Source organism: Saccostrea echinata, unplaced genomic scaffold, assembly GCF_033153115.1.
Source record: "Saccostrea echinata isolate AGI-Se365-2 ecotype Australia unplaced genomic scaffold, CSIRO_AGI_Sech_v1 ptg000018l, whole genome shotgun sequence".
In the NCBI taxonomy this organism is placed as follows: domain Eukaryota; kingdom Metazoa; phylum Mollusca; class Bivalvia; order Ostreida; family Ostreidae; genus Saccostrea; species Saccostrea echinata.
In genome coordinates this window covers 3,043,775-3,069,061 of record NW_026889767.1, presented here as the reverse complement: position 1 = coordinate 3,069,061, position 25,287 = coordinate 3,043,775, and the positions used below count along the sequence as shown (strand labels likewise).

At 32.9% G+C, this 25,287-nt stretch overlaps 1 protein-coding gene and 1 long non-coding RNA gene across 2 annotated transcripts in view; one reads left to right on the top strand and one right to left on the bottom strand.

The window, feature by feature from the left end:
- LOC133189442 (serine-rich adhesin for platelets-like) overlaps window positions 1-18,880 on the bottom strand; it is a 32,220-nt gene extending 13,340 nt beyond the window's left edge. The window contains exons 1-12 of the mRNA XM_061324815.1: window positions 18,699-18,880; window positions 16,787-16,879; window positions 14,603-14,661; window positions 13,954-14,013; window positions 12,890-12,978; window positions 11,066-11,131; window positions 10,501-10,815; window positions 9,075-9,467; window positions 8,649-8,873; window positions 3,731-3,850; window positions 2,509-2,781; window positions 784-918 (exon numbers count right to left, since the gene is read on the bottom strand). Coding sequence (XP_061180799.1) covers window positions 784-918; window positions 2,509-2,781; window positions 3,731-3,850; window positions 8,649-8,873; window positions 9,075-9,467; window positions 10,501-10,815; window positions 11,066-11,131; window positions 12,890-12,978; window positions 13,954-14,013; window positions 14,603-14,661; window positions 16,787-16,879; window positions 18,699-18,880 — 2,010 coding nt within the window. The remainder of the gene's footprint in view (window positions 1-783; window positions 919-2,508; window positions 2,782-3,730; window positions 3,851-8,648; window positions 8,874-9,074; window positions 9,468-10,500; window positions 10,816-11,065; window positions 11,132-12,889; window positions 12,979-13,953; window positions 14,014-14,602; window positions 14,662-16,786; window positions 16,880-18,698) is intronic.
- Window positions 18,881-20,199: 1,319 nt separating this feature from the next.
- On the top strand, window positions 20,200-20,947 carry LOC133189497 (uncharacterized). Its single transcript, XR_009721486.1, has 2 exons — window positions 20,200-20,441; window positions 20,881-20,947. It is a non-coding gene; the product is annotated as an uncharacterized LOC133189497 (long non-coding RNA).
- Window positions 20,948-25,287: the final 4,340 nt, after the last annotated feature.

The window sequence follows — 25,287 nt, the reverse complement described above, 5'->3', positions numbered from 1 at the left end:
TGGGAATTTTAAATTCTCCTTCATTATTATTTTAATTAATTATATATAAATAAATCCTGCATATCTTTTATCTGTTCCAGCAGTGAATATCATGTATTAGAAATGACACTTCTTTAATGGCGCCGTACGCCATTACGAAATTCACAACGTTCCTACTAGATTCTGTGCGACTTTTAAAAAATGCGTGTTTGTTGTTTATTATTTTTTTAAAAGGTATCTTTCCTTAAAATATTTAATAGGACAGAAAAAATATCCTGATCGATCGGGCATAAACGATTGTTCTGAATGAAGATAAATGCCATCGCATTCAGAACATCTCTCGACCAAGTCCAGGAAATGTGGAAAAAAAATTTCTTCCTAAAACATTTTTTGTGCACATTTGTGCATCCTAAATCCATAAATTATACCTTACTAGCTGTCAATTATCCAATTATCTCTTAATTATTTTCTAACAGGTTTAATAGACACAACAAATGACTCAGAGCCTTTTTGTATACACAATAAGTACTTCACTTGATCTGGATTGACACCTATGACGTCAGAGCAATGGCACGTAACAATGGCGATCAAAATATGCATATTGAGAAATTCAAACTTTGAATCGCTGAAACATCAAAAATATTAATTTTCTAGCAAAGATTTTTAAATATATGATTTTAATAGCATGTAAACTTTGTCAAATCAAAAAGTTTTGAGACATGATAAAAACCCTTTAAGATTTGCTCATTCCCATGGCATATGAAAAGAATTAAAGCTTGCTTATTCTATATGAACTGTATCTACCTTCTTGTAAGGCTGAACCACTAAGTTATGTCTGTGTTTCCACCTGTAAAGCCATCCCGAGCTTGCAGGAAATGAAGGCATTCCAAATTCATCTGCCAACTTCTTTGCTTGATCCTTTAACATTCCATTTGTTATCTGTAAAGAAACATAGATAATTAGATTTTGTGAAGTTCATCTCAACGAATTCTATCTATAAGTAAGGTAAAACCTCATGATAAATGAATATTCAGGTAGTGTACATCCCTATATGCAATATTCATGAAACTTTGCTTGGATAGGACTTGCGGTTACTTGGAAATGGACCTGCTCTAAAAACCTCACGTTAGTGGTAGCATTCGAAGCAAGTATGGCAATGTGTACCCCTAGATCTAAGCATCATCCATGCTGACAGGGGAATACATGGCAGGCCCGTAGGAAGCAATTTCACTTTGAGGGGGCACAACCATACATTTTCAGTTGGACAAGCAAATAAAAAAGGTCATCAGACGTTATTTATTATCGAGGGGGCACAAGCATATAGTAGCTATATTACTATAGTATACTAAATATCGGCAAAATTCCCCGTTTTCTACGGCCTTGCATGGCATAAGATCATCTGATTCTGGACTTTGTCTTTATTCTTAATTTTTTATCATAATAACTGACTTACTATTAAATTAATCTGACACGAAAGACTTACCTGTACTTTGTACATGGGCCACTATGATTGGAAATGCAAAAGTTCTGCAGACTTTTAAACCAAAATGTTGATTATTTAATACTAAACCATTATGAGCAATCATAAAAGGAAGTTCAAACTTTTAATATTTTGTGTGCAATAGCAATATTTTGACTGTATTTGTAAGTTTGGCTGTATTTGCAAGTTTGTGTATAAACAATACTTTCAAATGTGAATCCCTGTAGGGCCATTCCAAGGAATTTTATTTTTGTTTGTTTGAAATCTGCCTTAAGTTTTAGTGATTTGGACCATGAAAAACACACACACCAAATCAGTAGTCCAAAAATTGATTTTCTGATCATGAAACCTTCTGAATTCTGTCAATTCTTTTCTACATTAATGTAGACTCTATCAAATAAGGCATATACTAAGCATTTATTTCCTTGCAAAGGAATATGTATAACTATGAAATATATATGAAGTCAAACCCCCCTTGAAAGAAGTTATTACTATAAAGTGTGTATTTTGTTCTTTGGCCTTGTTTTCTTATTTGTGAATTGAAGGTATATTCCTGAATGATACACTGTAGGTAAAAGATAGAGAAAAAAACTTGAAATGGTATAATATGCATACAGCATCCCTTGTTTACAATATTTGAATGGGCTTTTTTTGAAGCTTTCTGGAATAATCCTATCAATCAGGGCTCTCAATTGTCTATATTTGGGGCCATTCAAGGGCTCAAATCCCAATTCAAATACAAAATTTACCTTTTCCCCCCATTCAGTATGTTAATTTTCCCAATAGTCATTTTCTCACAAAATTATTAAAAGAACATACAATTAGATACTGAGTATATAAAAACTGAACATTTAATTGATAACAAACACAAGAACCCCAATGTATAATGATTTTCATATATTACGATTTTCCCAAAATTCCCTTAAGGATCCCTAAATTTTCCCAATTTTTACCGTCCCGGTCCTCGTCCTACAAAGTAGTGCGAGAGCCCTGCAAATGCATGTCAATAAACAGTACAAAGGAAAAATCTTTAACCTTTGACCTCTGACCTGTTTTCCGGGTTCCTGATCCAGTAGACTTTGATACCAAGCCCACAGTACAGTTTCGACGTCCGGGGCTTTTCCATTCCTTTTCCTTCTCCGATTCAGATTCTCTGAAGTCAGAAACTGTGCTCTGACTTCATCCTTACTGTTAGCGATTCTGGAGATAAGGGACTGCGAGCATCCTAATTGTTTGGCAATTTTTGTCTGCGAGAGTTTCTGATCTAGAAGTTCTATGACACGCATTTCATCTTTCAGGCTTAGGTCATTACGTTTATGAGTCTGTTAAAAGACAATAATATACATTTTAAATAAAAAATTTTAAAAATTTTAAAAAAGCCTGTATTTCCTTAGCTAGATAAATACAGCAGAGAAAACTAGGCAAATACTGTGGAATAATTTTATTTCATGGAGGACAATGTTCTTGTGCAATCAAAAGTATACAGATTCAAGGGGAAATAATTTCCTCAGTAACGTGTACATACAGAAGGTATGATATACTGATATGCTGACAATTTTATGACTTGTGAGGATGTAAACTTGTCGGTAAGAGTGGCCCATGAAATTCATGAAAATTGTTATTTGGTGCCCCGTGTACAAACGACGATTCCACATCACAAGAAAATGTGTTTATATCTCTTACCTTATCAATAACCTTTATTTTTAGATATCTACAGTCTTAACACATGTATCTTTGTAAAACTATTCTAACTATCAAGATTATTCTTCATATACTTTGAAATCATAAATTTTCGAAGAGTTTTACTTTTTCTTGATATTGTGGTATGAAGAGACCCAAAAATTCACGTCCTCCATGAAATTTTAAAATTACAATTACACTATGTGTATGACTACCAATCACACAATATTAAATCCCCACAAATCTGTATTTTTACCCATAAAGCACAAAAATTTGATCCCATGAAAACAAGTGATTTTACACTAAATATAAGAAGGCTTCCTAAAGTGGAGCCTTACTCCTTTGTCAATCCATACACTAATAATGATAATGCTTCATCTTGCAGATGAAATTTGGGGAAGCATTTTATATTTACAGTAGATATACCAAGGATATTTTAATAATACAGATGTTTCATAATTTGGTGATTTGCATGGGAACACAAGTATTCAGATAATGAGGTTTGACTGTAGATATTTAAACATTATATTCTTTAAAACCACCTTTACACCATAGACAGCTATCACCTTTATACATGGAATGCCATCTTACCCTGGGGTACTCAGGAATTTCCACTGAATTGTTTGTTGTGGTGGTTTCCTTGCCTTTATCAGGCAAATCCTTTGTCACAATCCCATCACTTCTGACTTTCTCACTTGCTTTCTCTGCAACCTAAAAACATACAAATGAACACACTGATTTCTGAAACTGTTCATTTCTGCTTTTACATGGGCCCACGAAAAGATAGCCCAGAATTTTCTGCCAGTTTCATGTTACATGGTGAAAATAAACAAAATGATAAATAAAATTTAATATTTTAGTTTTTGGTATAATTCAAATTAGAAGTTTCTTTCCACCAAGATGTTTAATAAATGCACAGACAATTCCCCTCAAATCTGGATTTAGCCCCCCCCCCCCCCCCCTCCCTACTACCCCAATCTGAAATAGCTTTCTTCACACATGTACTAGGTAATTTTTGATGAAATTTTAAAAGATTCCTACATAGTAACACAGCTGTGCTTGGAAATTTATTGAAGACTAAGGGTTAAAAACACAGTGTAAAACTCTAATACATTAATATCATATTTTTTTTTAAAAAAATACTCAGGGCTCGACATTAACGCTTGTCCGGTACCAGTGAAAAAAAATTACGGACAAGTGAATATTGCTGGGCACTTGTCCGATTGGACAAATACATTCTAATGTAAAGGAGTCTCTAAAAACCAACTGTTGAAAGTTAATCGGTAGTTTCAAGACGGAAGCTGTACATAAAAACCGGACTTCGATCCCAATAGGGATCGCTATTAATTGAGTTCACATTCGATCAGGATCGAAGTTCACTAATTGCATACTACTGAAAAGGCATGGAACTTACGATCTTAACAAAGTTTGGATTCTGTTTGATGTTGACAGGTTCACTTGTGGACTTTTATGTTGTTGTCAGGACAGAAAGCCTAGATAAAATTTTGTTTTATGTGTTTGTTGTATTTATCAATAACATCACGAATCAATCAAGCACATGTCATGTGTAATGGACTTTATTTTAGTTCTCGACAGTATTAGACCTTTATTGAAAAAATTTCAGACAAGTGAAGTTGAAGTTCGGACAAGTAAATGTCTTGGTCACTTGTTCGAATGGACAAGTAGAGAAACAAGAGGCCCAAGGGCCTCAACGGTCACCTGAGTATAACACAACAATTTAGAGGATCCATAGAGTGTAAAATGAACTGAAGGTGAAGCTTTGTTGCTCAAAAGCAAGAAAAATAGGTTGATCAGGATCAACAAAATAATTAGTCTAGTATTCATCAACAGTTCATACATTAGGTTCTAATCTGTTCCCCATTTATCACTCTCACCAGACAGTATATAAACAAACTATCAGTGCTTCTCTACTCTTTTAATTCCATATTGAAATCTCTTATATTGGCCTCTCTTGGTCTTTGATGAACATTTATAATAATAAGACAAGTTATTTTCGTCTCATTTTTATTTATCTATTACTTACAAGTCTACCTGATCATTAAAATTATGAAAGTACATTTTTGTATCATACAATAAAAATTCTTGCATAATTCTCTTATTCTATTAACCTTTCAAGTACATTATTTACAGTGATTAATTATCACAAGTAAATGGCAAAGGGGAATAACTCCTCTCAGTAGAATACAAATTAATAGAGCCCTGGCCTGGACCAGAACACTTGACCAAATGGTCTTGATGTTCAACAAGAGGCCCATGGGCCTTGAATCGCTCTTCTGATAAACTGTACAACCTATCACTTCTATTTGAAGCCTCAAAGTATCCTGTATATTTACATGAACCCTTGAAATTCCAATTCACACTCTCAGAACCCAAGATGATTCTAAGCCAATTAGTACCTGAGAGTTGGTCATGATGACCTACTTATCACTTGTCATTCTCTGAGGACCCATCAACTAAGTTTGATGATTCTAAGCCAATTAATACCTAAAGTATTTTTTAAAATTATAATCATAAAATTTTATAAGTAAGTCAAAGTGACCTACTTTTCAATTGTTTTACTCCAAGGACCCAAGATGCATCAACTGACAAAGTTTGATGATTCTAAGCCAATTAGTACCTGTAATATTTAATTAAAGCCATAAATTTTCAAAAGTAGGTCACCTTGACCTACTTTTCAGTTGCTGTACTCCGAGGACCAAAGATACATCGACTGACAAAGTTTGATGATTCTAGCCAATAAGTACCCAAAATATTTAATTACAGCCATAAATTTTCAAAAGGAGGTCACAATGACCTACTTTTCAGTCAACCTACTCCGGGGACCAAAGATGCATCAACTGACAAATTTTGACGATTCTAAGCCAAATAATTCCTGAAAATATTAAATACAGCCATAAAACTTCAAAAGTAGGTCACCGTGACCTACTTTTCAGTTGTTGTACTCCGAGGACCCAAGACGCATCAACTGACAAAGTTTAATGATTCTAAGCCAATTAGTACCCGAAATATTTGATTAAAGCCATAAATTTTCAAAAGTAGGTCAACGTGACTTACTTTTCAGTTGTTGTACTCCGAGGACCCATGACGCATAAACTGACAAAGTTTTATGATTCTAAGCCAATTAGTACCCAAAATATTTTATTAAAGCCATAAATTTTCCGAAAGTATGTCACGGTGACCTACTTTTTGGTCGACCTACTCCAAAGACCCATGACGCATCAACTGACAAAGTTTGATGATTCTAAGCCAATTAGTACCCGAAATATTTAATTAAAGCCATAAATTTTCAAAAGTAGGTCACGGTGACCTACTTTTTAGTCGATCTACTCTGAAGACCCGAGATGCATCAACTGACAAAGTTTGATGATTCTAAGCTAATTAGTACCCAAAATATTAAATTAACGCCATAAATTTTCAAAAGGAGGTCACTGTGACATACTTTTTAGTCGACCTACTCCGAAGACCCAAGATGCATCAACTGACAAAGTTTGATGATTCTAAGCCAATTATTACCTGAAATATTTAATTATAGTCATATAAATTGAAAAGTAGGTCACGGTGACCTACTTTTCAGTTGACCTTTTTTGAAGACCCAAGATGCATCAACTTACAAAGTTTTATGATCATAGGACTTAAAATGTCCAAATTATGCCTCTAAAACGCTTTGAAATCGAATGCCTGCAAAGTTCAAAAAGTAGGTCACTGTGACCTACTTTTTAATAAATATGTTTTATGGCCCCAAGATGCATCATCTTACAAGATTTAATGATTCTAAGCCTCCCCGTATTCGAATTAATGACCTTAATTGTTTTAAAAATGATTAGCCATAAAATTCAAAAAGTAGGTCAAGGTGACCTACTTTTTAGTTGACATACTTTGAGGACCCAAGATGCATCAACTGACAAAGTTTGATGATCATAGGCCTTAAATTGTTCAAAATATACCTCTAAATCATTTTGAAAAAGAATGGCCGCAAAATTTAAAAAGTAGGTCACCATGACCTACTTTTGAGTCAACATGATATGAGGTCCTTAGATGCACCAACTGACAAGATTTGATGATCCTAGTCCTTATAGTAAGCAAAATATCAACATTTTAATAAAATGTAATTTTTGGTCAACTTTGAAGTGACCTTGAGACCATGCCCTTTGCCCCAGGGTAAATCCCCATGCAAATTTTAATCTACAACATATCCTCATCCTTTTGTGTCAGTTTGGTGATAATCTGCCCAGTGGTTCTTGAGAAGAAGATTTTTTAGCAACCAGTACTTTTGTTTCTATTTTCCTAATTATCTCCCCTTGTTAAAGGGTCACAACCCCAGTTTTAGTATAAAAGGGAGCCCTTGGGCCAAGGATACCCTGTGACAAATTTGACAATAATTGGCCAAGGGGTTCTTGAGTTATGGCCCATATTCTAAAAAGTTTACGCACACCGCACAAATGGCCATAGCATTAGCTCTTCGAGCCTTTGGCTCAGAAGAGCTAAAAATCTGGTAAAAATACCCTTCCTTATTAAAACTTTTACTCTTTTTGCCTCTGATATGCCCAGGTGCAGAAAAGATTTTTAAAGCATTTATGCATTTTCACTATATAATAAATAGAGGCCGCCCTAACATCAGAACTTCTGATCCAGGGGTCATGAAATTCACAATTTTGGAAGAGGCATCCTTGCTTATCATAACTATGTATTTGTTTTTAATTGTATTTAATTTTTTTAAATAATACCCAAGAGTAGAGAAGAAGATTTTCAAAGAAATAATGAACTTTCACTATATGATCTATATAGCCCCGCCCTAGCACCAGAACCCCTGGCCCTGGGGCTATGAATTTCACAATTTTGGTAGAGTCACTCTTGCTTATCATAACTATGTATTCAATTTGTTTCAATAATACCCAGGAGTAGAGAAGAAGATTTTCAAAGAAATAATGAACTTTCACTATATGATCTATATAGCCCCGTCCTGGCACCAGAACCCCTGACCCTGGGGCCATGAATTTCACAATTTGGTAGAGGGCTCAATGCTTATTACAATCATGCCAACAGTTTAACTGCATGATGTCCTGGAGTAAAGAAGAAGATTTTTAAAGATTGCATTAATTTTGATGGTTTTGGCCCCACCCCTCAGGCCCCAGGGGGACAGGGGCCACGAATTTCACAATTTTGTTCCCCTTCACTCATAGATGCTATATGCCAAAATTGGTTGAAATTGGTTTGCTGGTTCCAGAGAAGAAGCTGAAAAAGACGAACAACGAAGGACGAAAAGAGATAGCAATAGGTCACCTGAGTGACTCAGGTGACCTAAAAAGTTAATGTCGAGCCCTGATACTCTTTCAAGATCTGTCTAAAACTGCTAAAAGAAAAGCATCGCAAAGCAGATCAAAGGTTTCGCATGAACTCATAAACTCATAAGCATGTTACTACATGTATATCCCTGCTGACTTTGTTGGGGATAATAAGCAAAAATTAAAATACAAAGAAAGTTATTCACTTCTGTCTGCTTCATTCCATTCTCTTGATGAGGGTTCGAGTCCTCATTGTGAGATAAGGTCCCATCTCGCTGACATACTGAGTCATCATTCTGAGATCTCGAGTCATCATCTTGAGATACAGCCTCAGTTTCAGCGTCTTCAGGAGCTACTTCCTCTTCCTCAACTTCCTGTTCAGAAACCTCTTCCTCATTGGTTGACTTGTTCTGAGCATCTACTCGTTTTTTCTGGCAGAAATTAAAAAAAAAAATGTTGAATTATTGAAAGATTTATCATATAATAAATACCAACTGTATGAGAATATTTATAAATATTTAATCTTTTTTTTTTCTTCAGAACAACTTGAAAATAATTTCCTAATATTGTTCTGGCTATTAACAAGAATAGTTAACCTTGATCACTGTCGAGGGTATATTGTGCTAACTAACCTTGATGGCTGTCGAGGGTATATTATGCCGTAGTTTCCATCTATTGAGCCAGCCAGAGGTAGGATTAAAAGACAGGTTTCCAAGCTTCCTTGCCTCCAGTTCCGCCTGCTCCATTATTATAGAATTAGGAATGTATTTTCCGGGGGTGTAAATGCTTTTAAACCAATTTGTAAGGGCAACCTCCATGTCTGCTGCTTTTCCGGGTCGCAGGCGTTTTCTACTTGGATTTAAATTATTCCCATGTGAGTAGATCTCCTTTTCTCTGGAAGCAATTAAGGAAATCACAGACTGAGAACAACCCATGCGCCTGGCCACTTCTGTCTGCTTTCTGCCTTGTTTCAGCAGGTCTAGGACTTGAATTTTTTGAGCAAAATTAAGGTCATTCCGTATTCTCTGAAAATGGAAGAAAATAAAACACTGTAGATGTTTTGAATTAAGTTCGTACAATATTTGGTGGAAATAGATTTATAAACAAGTTAATTTTTTTTCTAAATCTGCTTGATAAAGATATATATATATATATATATATATATATATATATATATATATATATATATATATATATATATATATATATATATATATATATATATGTATATATATATATATATATGGAAGACATTTAGAAATATACATGATTTGGAAGAAGCTGTGCTTTACACGAGATGCTAAACAGGAAAGTTTTACAGCCAATTGTAATATCAGGACTCGACATTAACGCTTGTCTGCTTGTCTGGTAACAGTGAAAAAAAAATACGGACAAGTGAATATTGCTGGGCACTTGTCCAATTGGACAAGTGCATTTTAATGTAAAGAAGTCTTCTAATAATAAAAAGAACGAATGTTGAAAGTTCATTGGTAAAGACGGAAGCAGTACATAAAAACGAACTTTGATCCCGATATGGATTGCTATGTAATTTTAGTTCACACTCAATCGGGATCGAAGTTCACTAATTGCATACTACTGCAAAGGCATGAAAGTTACGTTATGAAGTTAAGATTCTGTTTGATGTTGACAGTTTCATTTGTGAACATTTATGTTGTTGTCAGGATAGAAAGTCTAGATAAAATTTTGATTTTATGTTTTTGTTGTATTTATCAATAACATTACGAATCAATCACATGTAATGGACTTTAATTTAGTTTACAAGTGGACAGTATTAGATCTTTACTGAAAAATAAATTGGACAAGTGAAGTTGAAGTTCAGACAAGTAAATATCTTGGTCACTTGTCTGAATGGACAAGTAGAGAAAAAGTTAATGTCGAGCCCTGAATATGTTTACTGTATTGCATCAAGAATTAAAATCAACCTCTGCTCTTAAAGTGTAAAATGATAAAACACTTTGAAATTAAATAATGTTAAAAATTATCAAGAAACACTTAAATCCATTTTGGCATTTTTCCATTAGTGTACATGTAGCTCACCCTTGGACAAGACTCAATTGATTTCACTGAAATACTCTTCCTTGGCCTAACATAACAGACGATTCCATTAAGCTCATTTCTCTCCATCAAATATGAAGTGGTAAACCCACCAGGAGGTTCGGAGATATTCTCTAAACCAAACGTGCTTTTCCTTCGGAACAACTCGAATCCACCTGCTTCCCTCAGTTGTGGGCATGCACTGAAGACCGATTCTCGGAATGTTGCTGGGTTTTCGTCAATGGTAAAATTCACAACCTTGTTACCCAGATCAGCTTCATTTAGCTTCTTGACTTCAGCATGCCTTGGAACAACACGCTGAAAGGATAATGATGCTAAACATTAAAACATACTTAAATTGATTGGAAAGTCACTATGATATTATATTTTTCAAACCTACATGTATAAAATAGATATCCTATGAGATACATACAACAATATAATTGAATCTTCTTTTGAAAGTTTGGGTTTCCAAATACTTTCTCTCCAGATATTTGGATAACTTCAATTACACAATCTTAGCAGCTTATATATCTACACAATTAATGACAATTAATTCATCCCTTACCTGATTGCAGTTTGACAAAAAACAGAATTTCTGAGTCCACATTTTTTCTTTTTTGATTTCTTTATTCTAGAAAAAAAAATCATAAATATATGTACAAACATTTATGTAGCTGATATACCAAACATGAGTTTTTACATTGTATATATACTGAAATGCAACATCCTATTTTGGGGGGAAATATTACATATAGGATATAATTTTGTATCTAAAAAGTAAGGACATCTTCAACTTTGTAAATATCGGTAATTTAACGGCTGAATGATTTTCATACTATTACCGGAAGTTATGTTTGAGTCCACTTAATAGAAATCAAAAATTGCATGTTTAACAAAACATTTGACAATAATATGGGGTTTGAAGGATTTGTATCTGTTTATCATAAGTAATGCAGCAATGTTCCGAAAAATAAATTCTCATTTCTTTTCCAAGGCTTACATCACACCCCAACAGTCTCTTACGTATCATTAGCATGAATGATAGTCCTTGGACCGAAAGTCCAAGGGTTACTACACTGTGCTTGGCTACAGAAAATTCGACCTCATCATCTGAAAAACAGACATTTAAAAATGGCAAAGAATATTTTTTTTTCGCTCAGATCTCGAGATTGATAAACCTATTGCATAGTAAAAATCAAGTGTTGTGCATGGCAGTCTTGCACGCTGTAATTGAATGGCCGGGGTGGGGGTGTTTTAACAGTCATGTGTTACTTTCTAAAGTTAAAGATAACCATTCAACATTTTTATCAAATCTCTGATGTTTTTAAATCGAGTTTTACCTTACTGTATTCATTTTTGAAAATCATTTGATAAAAAATTCAAATATTTGTAGATTACTGCTTGTTGCGTTTCAGTATACGTGTATGAATACATAAAGGGGTTTACCCTATTCTGCAGTTTTTCAGTAATTTATAATCTGTCGGTAAGTTTTTCCTCAGTAATTTTGTGTTGGCAATACCTTGATTAATTTTCTAATGAACAACTGAAAACATTAAGATATGACTGATTTCTTACCGTTACATTATTATCTGTTTTGTCAGTATATCTCATACATAAAAAATAATCTGGCAATTAATCTGTGTCTTTAACCCTCTTCACCGCAGTCACGCATTTTAACGCACATACCGTTTCCTATTTCTAACGCAAAATCACGCATATACCGTTTCCCCGCAATCACGCACTTTCAAAAGTACATTTAATCTTCAATTTAATGCCAATTCCCTTCTAATCTACACTTGCTAAAATCTCATAAAATAAGAAAGGTTATAATCTTATTAAAATATTACGTCATAATTATTTACGCTAAACGTTAGAGAAACTTGTACCTCGCTATAAAGTGCTTGCGGGGAAAAGGTAACATCATATTTCTATGACATGAACATTAAGTGTATGTTGCGTCACAGTTCAGTAAGTTGTAAAGAGTTAAAGTACTTAAATGAATCCCTATCATTTCTAAGCGTTCATATGACATAGAAAAAATCAAAAATCAGAACATAATCCAGAAGCGTAATATTAAAGAGTCAATCCGTAACCTGTATTTTTAAAATAAAATCTGGGATAAATACTGAATTTGCATAATGGAAACTGCTATGGAATACATTACTTATCCTATCTGAATCTGTATAGGGCCTAGATCTGAATTTGATTCTCCGTTTTAAGACAGGCAAAAGGAAGACCCCTATAGAACTTATTGTATAATGAACAAAAAATTAACAAAGATGATTCTACACATGTTAGCAGAACAAAGAAATGCTTCATTCACTTTCTTTCTTATATCTACTCATGCTTTAACATAAACACATGTAATTAGAAGTAAAGGTACATGTACCAGATTATCTTCTGTGACCATCACACTCGGACTTAGTACTCGTTCAATCTCTGTGTTTTCTGGTTCCTCAGTTACAATATCATCATCCACTGTAAAAGATACCAGTCGAAGTAGTGACTAAAATTTGTAATCCTCTATCAAGATTGCCTCTTATGGTCTAGTTTCTCAACAAACTAAATTTATGACCCTAATTCCAAAATGTTTAAAAAACATTATTTCTATTTAATTTATGTCTACTGATTTTTCCCTACATAAAATTAGATCCTTAAATGTGAATCCTCTAGACTTTACTTTTTATTGATGTAACATGAATTGACTAATCCCTGTGTGTTAGTCAAGTGAGCTAATCCCTGCTTTGAAAGCTAATTCCCAGGCCAGTTGTATTGGTATGATAAAGAGTTAAAAATTATATCTTTGAGGGAGTTAGCAAGATTCCAGTTCCCTTCAGCCAACTCCCTCAGTGATACACATATGTATACCTTAACTGTATACTATGCAACCCCCCCCCCCCACTTTTCATTTTAGTCATACTAAATTTGCATTCAAACAAAACATAAACAGATCACGGCCAAACACAAAATCTTCCCTAGAGTAATTGATGAATCGGAGTGTCTAAATGTCTCAAAGTACATGTAGAGCTTAAGTAAGACACAAATACACTGAGATATATCAGCATTCAAAAAACATTGTCCAGTGAGGAAATTAAAATGTAACAAACATTATTCAAATTCCTTTCAACTGGTAGCATATGAATTGGAGTTGTTCTTTATTTGTGTATCTGAACATTTTCATTTCTGAGTTATGTCCATTGCCTTCATCTGTGCTACACCAAACAGTTGAACACCATGGTTGTACTATGCTCTTTGATATCTTTTTCTCTTGAAGAGAATTATTATTCAATTACTTAGCTTGGTCAAAATTGGGATATAACTACCTCAGTTATTGGAAATATCAACAAGTGCTGTCTCGCTTTGTCAACTATCTCTAAAATGCTTAGTACATTTGTATCTTCAACAATAAATGTATAAATATTGTTAGAGTATCGATGAACCTTAAACCCTTACCCTCCATCTTCAATGGTATGCTATCTATCTCTGTCTGTACATGTTCTGTTGGTGATAACCCTGCTAGAGAGAACACAACTTTAGAAAAATTTCATGTACGGTGTTCACGGGTTAACTACAAGCAGTAAGCTAGAAGCCATTACAGACAATTTTCTAATTTTAACCATGGTTGTGATTTAAAACATTCAGTAATTGTTCAAAACACTCCAAATAGCATAATTTTCCCTGACAATATTTTCTTCATATTTCAAAATATTAGACTCTGACCATTATAACTACTGTTTGAAAAACAAATTAATCAGAGACATTATCATAGTCTTATATAGATAACTCAAAGGAGGTTTTGGTTATATACTGTAAACCAACTATTATTCGCGTTGTCTTTTATTCAGGATTCTTCAGTTTGAAATCAGTTCGCAACGATTAATTTCTGTGATTGAGGAAACATTCTCTACAAATACAAAGCAAAATAAATGGTTCATGGAGATCAATATTCACGAGTTAAAGTAGGTCGCGAAACTTGGGGATATTTCTCGCGTGTGAATTAAAGTTGGTTTACAGTAAGTCAAATGCTGACCACTTACTTACTGTTAATACAGGAGTCCCTTGTTAATCATTGTAACGTAATTAATACAGTACATTTACTTACCGGTACATGTAACACAATCTTCATCTTCACTGTTCTGCGTTTCTGTGTTAGGCAGCGTCCTACATAATATTAAGAAGATAAAAGTTTGTGTTTTAGAACATCAAAGTTCCTGGCCATTCTAAATTTCCATTTGACCCTTAGGCTCTCAGAACTTAGCTAGTACATATACACTTGTACATTCATTTTTTAGGGGTGAAATGATGCACCTCCTTCAAGATATGATATGTATAATTTTGTCACTGTACAGTTATTTACAGTTATTATACAATAGCTAGATTTTGATAGAAAGAAACAAAATCAACATTGTTTGCTGCTTTGTTTCACTAAATCCAGTCACTTAATCTACATGTAAATTTTATGTTTTTAAAATTCAATTATGCTGAGTAGCATGCTTTTCTCTATGCCAGACCTGACTAAATAACAATCCTGGCTGGAAAGTAGGGATGTCAACGAGTACCCGGTTAACCGGGTACTCGATCGAATGACCGAGTATCGAATACTAAAATCGGTACTCGGTTACTCAGATGTATATTTTTTTCATATTTCAAATCGCATATATTTATTAAAAACTTCTCAAAAAATGTGATTTAAATATGCATTGTCCATGTCTATACAGTAATTAGCGTCACTTACACCCCTTATCGCCTATGGCTGTGTACATGAATAAACAGTAATTAACGTAATGAATCACTTAACACTGTACACAGCCATTCTCACCTCTTGTGACCCTAATTTTTAGATGGCTTTAATAAAATGTTTTCAATGAACATCATTTAATTATGACAGATTATCTAATTAGCGTACGGAAGCGAAAACGGACATACATAGAAATACCTCTACCAATTCAAAAGTGAAGTAATATTTTAAATAACCGATGATTTAAAAAAATGTTTAAAGTCAGCTGTGCATAGTAGCGTATATGGTGGAAAGGGGGGGGGCATATATTTAAGGAATCATTGTTTAGTTTGTGGGGTATGCCACATCGTCGCAAGCCACAGGTTTTGTGTCCATTCTATTTCCACAAACCCGTGGCTGTCTCCTACAAATTTCTCTCATTCTCATGAATATTAATAACACATTCAACCAATGGAATAACATCTGACGCTTCAAGTCAGAACCAATGAAAATGATCAGTCTATCTTGTATTTGGATGTAACCATAACCACGAGCCACGAGCTGTACATCAACTTCGGTTCGAATTTCCTTTCTTAATGAGTAACGCTATTCAGCGTTCTCACACAACGTCTACATTCGAAACCCTGTATTTTAATGTAAAACCTTGTAAGTATTTTAGAATATTCGTTACTCACCTCTGTTCTTCAGGATCTATCGTACTTTTTTTTGCAATAAATCTGCCACGCATAGCATTATGGGCGCCACATTTAAGCATACCAAAATTGCTACAGAGTGATTTCATTGGTCAAGGTAAATCTGGCGTCACTTAATAAATATTCAATGATTCAGTCGCGAGAACGAGAGAATTTGGTAGGAGGCAGCCACGGGTTTGTGGAAATAGAATGGACACAAAACCCGTGGCTTGCGACGATGGGTATGCCAGGGCATCAACAGTTGGAAACGTGGGATAATTTATGTATAACAAGTGAAGTTGTAAATATCAAGAAATCAACATACTTTAAAGTTATCACAGCCAAAACATTTCGAAATGTAAATAATATACGACTAGCCATCATGACAACGTCCGTTCCCAGAGATATTCTCTCACTAGTCTAATCATTACAAAGTTGCGTCCTAATTCTCTTCCGTTGATTAAATTGTCTTGCTAAACAAGAACTGTAAAGCATTTGTAATAATTATTGGTGCATTAATTGATTATGTCTTTTGTGTTTGTTTGATACATAAATTAAGTACCAAAAATTGTTTTCGCTGGGCTCAATGTTAATGTACTTGCATTATAAACAAAAGAAAACATCGATGGAGTAAAAAGGTCTCAATAAAATCAGCAAACTTTTACATGTACACTTTTTCCGAGTACCCGGGTACTCGATCGGAAAATCGTCCGAGTAACCGATTTTCAAATATTGACCGATTTGACATCCCTACCAAAAAGTAAACCAAACTGAAGATTTTGCACAACCTATCAAAACATGAAAAAATACCATGATAAAGAGTTTCACCCCTACCATTATTTAAGAAAATGGTCTACCCAGATTTCTTTTTTTTTACCCGTTTCCTGCTGTAGACATAGGCCTGGTCTCTCTCCCTTTTCTCTTTGCACCATTTTCCCTCTCTATAGACGTATCTGGGAAAGTCCTGTACCTAAGAAAATAATGAAAATGGTTTTCCTTTACCATGTTTACACATATGTTAAACAATGATAATCTATAGAGGTATGTTTTTAGATAAAACTATATAAATATTGTACATATATAGTTACTGATGGGACTTAATTATTTTCCTTGGTGGGAATCATGTGGGATTTATTTTTTCCTTCAAGACCTTTCTTTAGATACGCCCGAGTTCTTTGAGACAATCTGAGCAAAATTGCACTGGTATATGCTTTTGTACAGACTGTCTCATAACCCTGTGTTTTAGTACGTCCCTTTTTGCCAATATAACAAGATATTATCATATGCAATATATCATACATTGCCTATATATTGCTAGTTCATGTGCAGTAAGCTTAACTGTCATAGGTAGCGAAAAATCAAGTCTCAACCTAGACTCGAACCCAGGGCCTCTGGCGTACCTTGCCAGTGCTCTAACCACTGAGCTTTTAAGACCCGGTATATTGACTGACTTTCACTCACCTGTGAACCCGGTGACATGACCATTTACTTTAAATTATATGCTTGGGTCAGACATTGCAAATTAAAACATGACAGACCATATAGAATAAATAACCTAGCCTAGGTACATTGTATTACCAGTTCTGGTTTAGTTGTAACTACTTCATATAAACGCATATTTATTTATCAATAAAATGTGACAGTCAAACATTCATCAGGTCCAGGAAAATCACTATATTTAGCTATATAGCTTAATTTACCTATATAGCTTTATTTACCTATATAATATAGCTTTATTTAGCTATTTTACTAGAATAAGTTTCTGTTTTATGAAAAGCAAATAAAAAGTCGCATGAAAATTATGGCTGATATTTTTTTAAAAAGGTTTGATAAAAACAACCTAGGGCATAGATAGTAAAAACACTACCTCTTTTAAACACTTTTTAACCAAAAAATGCATCTCTATTGTTTGGATAGCTGTCCATTACTGGAAGTGCGATGAGGCATGACTAAGTGTGATTGCCTTGCATTGTGCTGAATTATTACCTATCAATTATCTTGTTGACCAAAACTGCTTTTCTTTGTTAAAGTAGCTGCTTATTCACAGATTAACTGTTATACATAGCCCCAAAACTTTTAGATCTTTGATTGCAATTGCACAAAATAAGAAACATTTTTAAAAGTGGGTTTTTGGTGAATTGTTTTCAGCCCATTTCAAAGTTGAAAACTAATACTGCCTCATTATGCGACTTTTTGTCTGCTTTCTTAAAACAGAAATTTACTCTGAAATAGCTAAATAAAGCTATATTATATAGGTAAATAAAGCTATATAGGTAGATTTAGCTATATAGCTAAATATAGTGATTTTCCTAGACCTGTTCATTTGCAAACATTTGTCAGGTTGGGACCAATTGTCCAAATGGGATATAATAGCCAGTTTGGGATATAATATCCCAAATGGGATATAAATTGACAATGCAAAAATTTAAAATTTTTATCTAGGCTATAAATATCAAAAATCCGCATCAAGATACTTATAAAGGAATAACTTTTGGTTAACAAGTTTTTCTGTATGACTACTGTTTAAGAGATTGATCCCTCGGAAGTTCGTAAACTTCTTGGGGATCAATCTAACAACCCTTAGGGTTGCAGAAAAACTTGCTTGTCAAGTTATTTCTTTTAAAGTATTTTGATGCGGATTTATGATATTTATAGCCAAAATAAAAATTTTCATTTTTTTGCACTGTAAATTTATATCTCATTTCGGATATTCTATCCCAGACGGGTTATTATATCCCATTTGGGCGATTGTTCCCAACCTGTTTGTGATATATCTTTTGTCAAATTACCAATGGTCTAGCAGGATTTGTATTCCTTCCGAGTCGCGTGTACATTTGACTTTAATCTTGAAATTACACCATCTTTTAAACTGCTGTTTGCATATTGATATTTTTAAAACTTCTTCATCTAAACGACGTCTCTTTCCTCTGAATGAAAAATCCTCTGTAGGCTCCCGCTCACATGTCGCCATACTTGTTTACAATGAAGCGGTGTCGTAGGTATTCGTTTCCTAACTATTTGATACCTCACGTCTTTTTAAAGCACCCGAATTTTAACTTGCTTATACAATGTGAAATTAAATACTTTTTCAAACCAAGGTAATTAATTAATATGTAATTGTGAAATTAAATAATTGCTTTCAGACCCCCCCCCCGCTGATATATTCCCTCGCGCATAGTTTAAGGTCATATACATTTTGTATAGGTTCGCCATTATTCTTGTTCGCCATATATCTCGTTCGCCCTATTATATATTCAGTATATATACATGTAGTAAATATCAACATTTATCATTAATTTTATTCAATATTTTACAAATTGGTGGGGTTTTTTTTCAAATGTTGCTATGTACAGTATTCTTTTTTTTATTTACCGTAATCTTAATTAAATAATTCAAATTTGATATTTATGCTCTTTACATGCTTAATTGGTTTAATTATACTTAATATCGTCACTGTAATTTAGGGGATCATACAATCTGCGTTATGCTTTGAAAACAATTAAAGGACTGAGATGTTAATTTCTGTTGGTCCGTCGGGTTTTGATGGGACTGGTATTTATAGTGTGACCACATGCATATGTCTGTTGTACCTGTGGTAAAGTGTAAATATTTGAAAAGTGTATATAGTTTTAGTATTTTAGATTTTGTGTTTATTTGACAGGTTTAGTATTATCATCTACAAAATAATTGTGACATTATTATTTACAGGAAATTTATTTAATTTCACTTATTTATATTTCAGGAATTTATTATTTATTTAAGGTATATTATACTTTAGAATATATAATTATTTAGGAATTACTTTAGTATTAATAAATATAAGTTCCCTTATTGTAATAAACTTTGAGAGGTCAGTGACCTATGAAGTGACCCATCAGTGAGATTTCATTGGTCGGGGTTTTTGGAGGGAAATCTCTTTGTGGGCAGTGTATTTTTGGTTAGAACTGGTCATACCAGTCTTTGTGTTCAAACTGAGAGGATGTCTTGATGTTCCTGATTTCATACATTTTTGGGGAGTAGCAGTTTATTTTCTTTGATTGTTTAATTCCAGAATTTCAGGTCTGTTCTTTATATTATTTTCATGTATGATTGTGATTTTGTATGTTTGAGTGAAAGTGAGTGAAAAAGGTGTTTGAATGGTGAATGCAAGTTTGAAAGATTGTGTATATGAGCAGTATAAATATTTTATCAGACATTTCACTCTTAATTCAAGGATTAAATTGTATATATGTAGGACTGAGTGAAATGAATAAATAAGTCTAAAGTTGTAAAACTATTTTTTATAATTAACTTGTATAACTGTAATGTGATTAATAGTAAAATTAGGAATTTTATCTTTTGTTTCATATAATTTAAATAATTCTTTCAATTTAAAAGCATAGGTATTTTTCATTAAATAAAGCAGTTATTATTATTAAAGATTTTTAAAGCAGCTAAGGGAGATTACTCATTGTTATGCATTCCTTATAGGACTGTCACAGCTACATGTGTAACAGCTAGTATATAATCCAGACCTTTTGACCATATTAAAGGTAATTTATGTGTTTTATGTTTATGTGTTGTTCCATTATATGTATGTGTTGACAGAACTTATTTTTGAGTATTTGTCATGCATGTCTATATTTTATGTTGAATTAAATTTCATGTGTGTTGTGTCCAATGCATGAAATTGTATTTGTGTTAATGTTCAATATGAAATCACATAAGATTATTTGATTTAGAATTATTTAATATCAGATAATGATTTTGATAATTATTATGATTTTTTTTATTTTTAAATGACTAAATTAATAAAGGAATTATTTTTATGATAAATTGATCTGTGATAAAGAAGTGGTAATTATTTTTATATCAATTTAATTTAAAGAGAATATGAATTATAAAGTATGAGATTTATTATAATGATGATATACTATAATGGAGTTAAATGTGTATTTTTAGCTTGTCTAATAATTGTTATTGTTATTACAGGGTCTACTATATTATACTACTCTACTGTTACCATGGTTACTATTATTTAATAAAATACAACAATGAAGCAAGGATCAACTGCGTTTTTAAATTATTCAACGAACCCTATTACATACCAATGTACATATAATCTATTTAAAAAATCCATTGGTTCATTATTCAACTTTCTGCAATATAAATAAGGCGAACGGACCCTCTGCGAACAAGTTTTAGGGCGATCGGACTCTGGGCGAACGGGAATTAGGACGAACGGCGTCAAGGGCGAACAAATTTTAGGGCAAACTAACATACAACCTTTTGTATAAAGAAAAAAAAATTCAATTCATTTATGATTTTTTTTTTAATGTGAAGTTATTTTCGGACTGCATGGATTGCCAGGTCACTGAAGTTTCGAAGATAAAGGCAAAGAATATTTACCTAAATAAAACTTATATATATATATATGTTCTTATGTATATATGGGCAAGGATCAGCTATTTGTAAATAATAACGGCCGTCACAGTGAAAAAAATTGTGTCAATATTTTTACACTTTTTCTAGTAAACATCTATATTTATATCTACCTTCACGAATTAAAAAAAAAAATAGTTGTGTTTTTATTTTTTAAGAAAATCGCATCCAAATATAGGTGATCAAAAAGTGACGGGCGTTATGTTGACACACTTAATGCGAATTTTGAAGGTTTTTTCGCCCTCCTCGAAACGTTAAAAAACCACCACATGCATGAATCTGACCACACTTCCACTTGGAATGAATTAGACAGCTTTTTATGACCTATCTGTAAAATAAATAAGGCACAATTAATCGTGATGGAGGTGACGTCAAATTCTCTTGCTGTAGCATTTTCATCATTCTTTAAGTACTTTCAGCAAAGAAATCGTGTTTTCGGTGTTTTTTTTCACTACATGAGGAAATAAAACTAGTTTTTCATTTTAAAAAAGCAGAATAAGGTACATTACTTCTTCCTTTAACAATTTTTTATCCTGTTTAATAAACGGATGTTATATTTGACCTTTTGACAAAAATGGATTTTACAAATTGACAAACTAAGGTTTGCTAGTTACGGAGGTTACCTTGACGCTGATTTTTAAAGCATTTCGTAAGTTTTCTTAAGAATACACATGATTTCATATATGCAATGAAGTTTGTGTGTCAAATATCTACATCCAAACATTCTGCTATTACTATAATAATTAAAACTACTGCAAGTATTTTCATTAATTTTTTAAGCACTGTGACGGATGTTACAATATAACGTCCGTTACGGTTTTTCATGGTAGTTACATTTTAACTCTCTACGGGCTTTGTAATTTTTATTTAGTAAATTTATTATTTGTTCTTCATTAATCAGTTAACACACAACTGAAGTTTACTGATAAAATTTTATCTTTAATAACATGATAAGAAAAAAAATTGGTATCAGCACAGATTAAGAATGGTCAAATCATAACAGGCAATCAGCCAAGAAAATCATTAAGGAACTGGTAGCATGGCATCTGAAAAGAAAATAATTTTTTTTAATAACCAAAACAGCGAAAAATATGTCCATAAAATTTTTATGTTACATAATCGAATCATTGTGCTTCAGAAGTTAAGGTTTGACATTGTTTTCTGTCAAACTGTCACATCCGTATATTTTATGTTAGTCAAAATATATAACTGCCGAACTCTATGATCGTAATCAGGTAATAGTTCTAAAAAAATGCTTAACTTTTGTGTCAAAAAATAACAATTATAGATTTCAACACATTGGAGAACAAGGCTTGTCCATTTTATCATTAAATATTATATAAATCTTATGTAGTTATTAGCGTGACGCCTGTTATCTACTAAGAAATGTTGACCGACAATACAAACTCACCCACTTTGCCTCCTTTTTTTAGACGGTGGCTATTTATAGCCACAGGCTATTGCTGCTGGTCTGGGCTATGAATAAACAACAGTGTAAAATCACGGGGACCCTAGCGGCGATTTTTGCAGAGACAAAATAATGAAAGTGGGGTCGTTTCGATGTTCGAAAATAAAATGCACATGGTTCTCAAGTTATTTCAATGACATTTTGTTGATGGGCGCAAAGTTTAATTCCTTATATTTGCCGTTATATTAATATTTCTCGCCTCATGAATATTCATTAAATTACGCCGACTTAATGTTAATTCGTACAAAAACTGATTCGTATATAAGGAGTCAATTCGTATGCAAACCACAGAAGTCAATTCGTACATAACGTTTGCTGAACATGAAACAAATGCAAAAAAGTCAGTTCGTACACACGGCCTTTTTTACGTTGTGTAAATGTTAAATTTCAATAGAATTTATAAAAAGTAAAAAAAAAAATCTGGGGGGAAATATTCATGGATAATGGTTTCATATTATACCTTACCATCTTAGGAAATAAAATAATTATTATTAAACCAATACAGTTTACATGTTTACTGACCTTGATCGATTTTATTTTGGGACAACCAATGAGAATTCGGGATATATATATCAAACAAAAAGGTAAAACTACTATACAATTCTTGAAGTCTTTCAACCTTATAAAAATAAGTAAATTACTGGAAATTTGACAAAAATGGGGATCCAAAAATAAAGTCTATTTCATTATCTTTCAGCATATAATTTATGTTGCACAATCTACCGTACAACGCCAAAAGTGATTCATCATTTCCCTTTTTACCATATATTTTAAGAAAAGTTAGTTTTTGTTTAAAAAAATATTGTGAGTTCAATTTTACTCCAGATTAGCAAAAGGAGTATTCTACTTAAGTATAGTAGTGTGGTCCCTTTTTACACCCTTGGTTTACCGGTTAGATATTAGCGTACTGTATTTTGATTGTTTTCATTGGGTATAACGACGTATTTCTAATTAAAACATTGTGTATTTATAATGAATAATTAAACATATCAAAAAATACAAGCCTATTTTTAACACCTATCGCACTAAAAAATGCCGGAACATTTTCCCCCGATCAGACTACGGTTTCTCTATTACATGGAAATGGGCGGAGACATTTAGATTAGATACTATAAAAAGAAGATCTTGGAATTATATTTTTCGTTCAAAGACGAATTATATGTTCAAGATTCACAATCATCTACAAAACAATTTTCTATTAACAAAACTTTGGCAATAAAAGCTGTAACAAGATGAACCAAACAAGTCCATGCTGATCGACATAAAACTGAGTACGTTTCAACTGAGAACTAGCACGTTTACTGGGGGCATTTACCCGTTATGATACAAATCCACGTGGCTTGCTATGATTCTAAACAGGTCATAAAGAGGTTAATCGCATGTAAATGAAGTCAACGAAGAGATTCAAAATCATAATACTTTTAATTAGAAAACATAGAGCACAAGGTTGTTCAACAAAGATATTTTCACTCAACCTTTACACATATAATATACACATTATATTTCAAACTCGACTCTGAACAAACCTGTGCTCGGTGTTAACGAAAGCTTTGAAGTGTGTACCTGTCACTGATTTCTTTTGATATTCATGAAAATCAAAGGACCCTACCTTCAACGCGCAGCTTCGTATGCTGCCTATATCTATTGTTTGTCATTCTTAGATGATGATTCAAATAATAAAGACATTAGTTAATGATAAAATTTAATTTTTAAAAATTTTATTAAATGTTCGAAATTTGACGAGTAACCGGGGACCACAGATAAGCCTTACTGAGACTTTTTCTTTGATAATTAAGCACTGAGTATAAGATTTTAAATTATAAAATCACAATTTCTAACTTCAAAGCACCACGATTTCATGACACTTTTTGTTGTAAAATTTAACTTTTTCATTGATACTTGATATCACTGAAATGTATGCTGATAAGATTATTTTCAAATTATGCAAAGAAGGTACAATGAATTCGGAATTTACTGATACTTGCTCATATCTGCAACTCACAATAGGTTTAATAATTGTTCCTCAAATATCTCAAACACATTTCTGCTAAAAAAAAAAATGCACATCTAACTTGGAAGAGCGCCTGCATGTATAGAAAGCTATCTTAAAATAAATATGTTCGGTCACCACATGAATATATTAGAACCTTTGATTCCCTTAATTCAACATTTAGGGTAAAATGAATTGTTTTAAGGATTAATTAATGGGAAAAAAAGATTGAAATGATCAAGCTTTCGTTTCTGGCATTTCAGCGCATTTTTTTTCTTCAAACATTATTTTATAATAAAACTAAATAAATGTAGAAAATTTCATGCAATAAATTGTTTAACAACTTCAATTACCGGTAATACATGTCCTCATCATACTGACGCAAATATAAAATAACTCATCAAATACATGTATTATGAAGAAATGCAAACTTTCATAATTTCCATATCATTTTACAGATTCTCATATCATTTAATTTAATTTAATTCATTCATGTCAG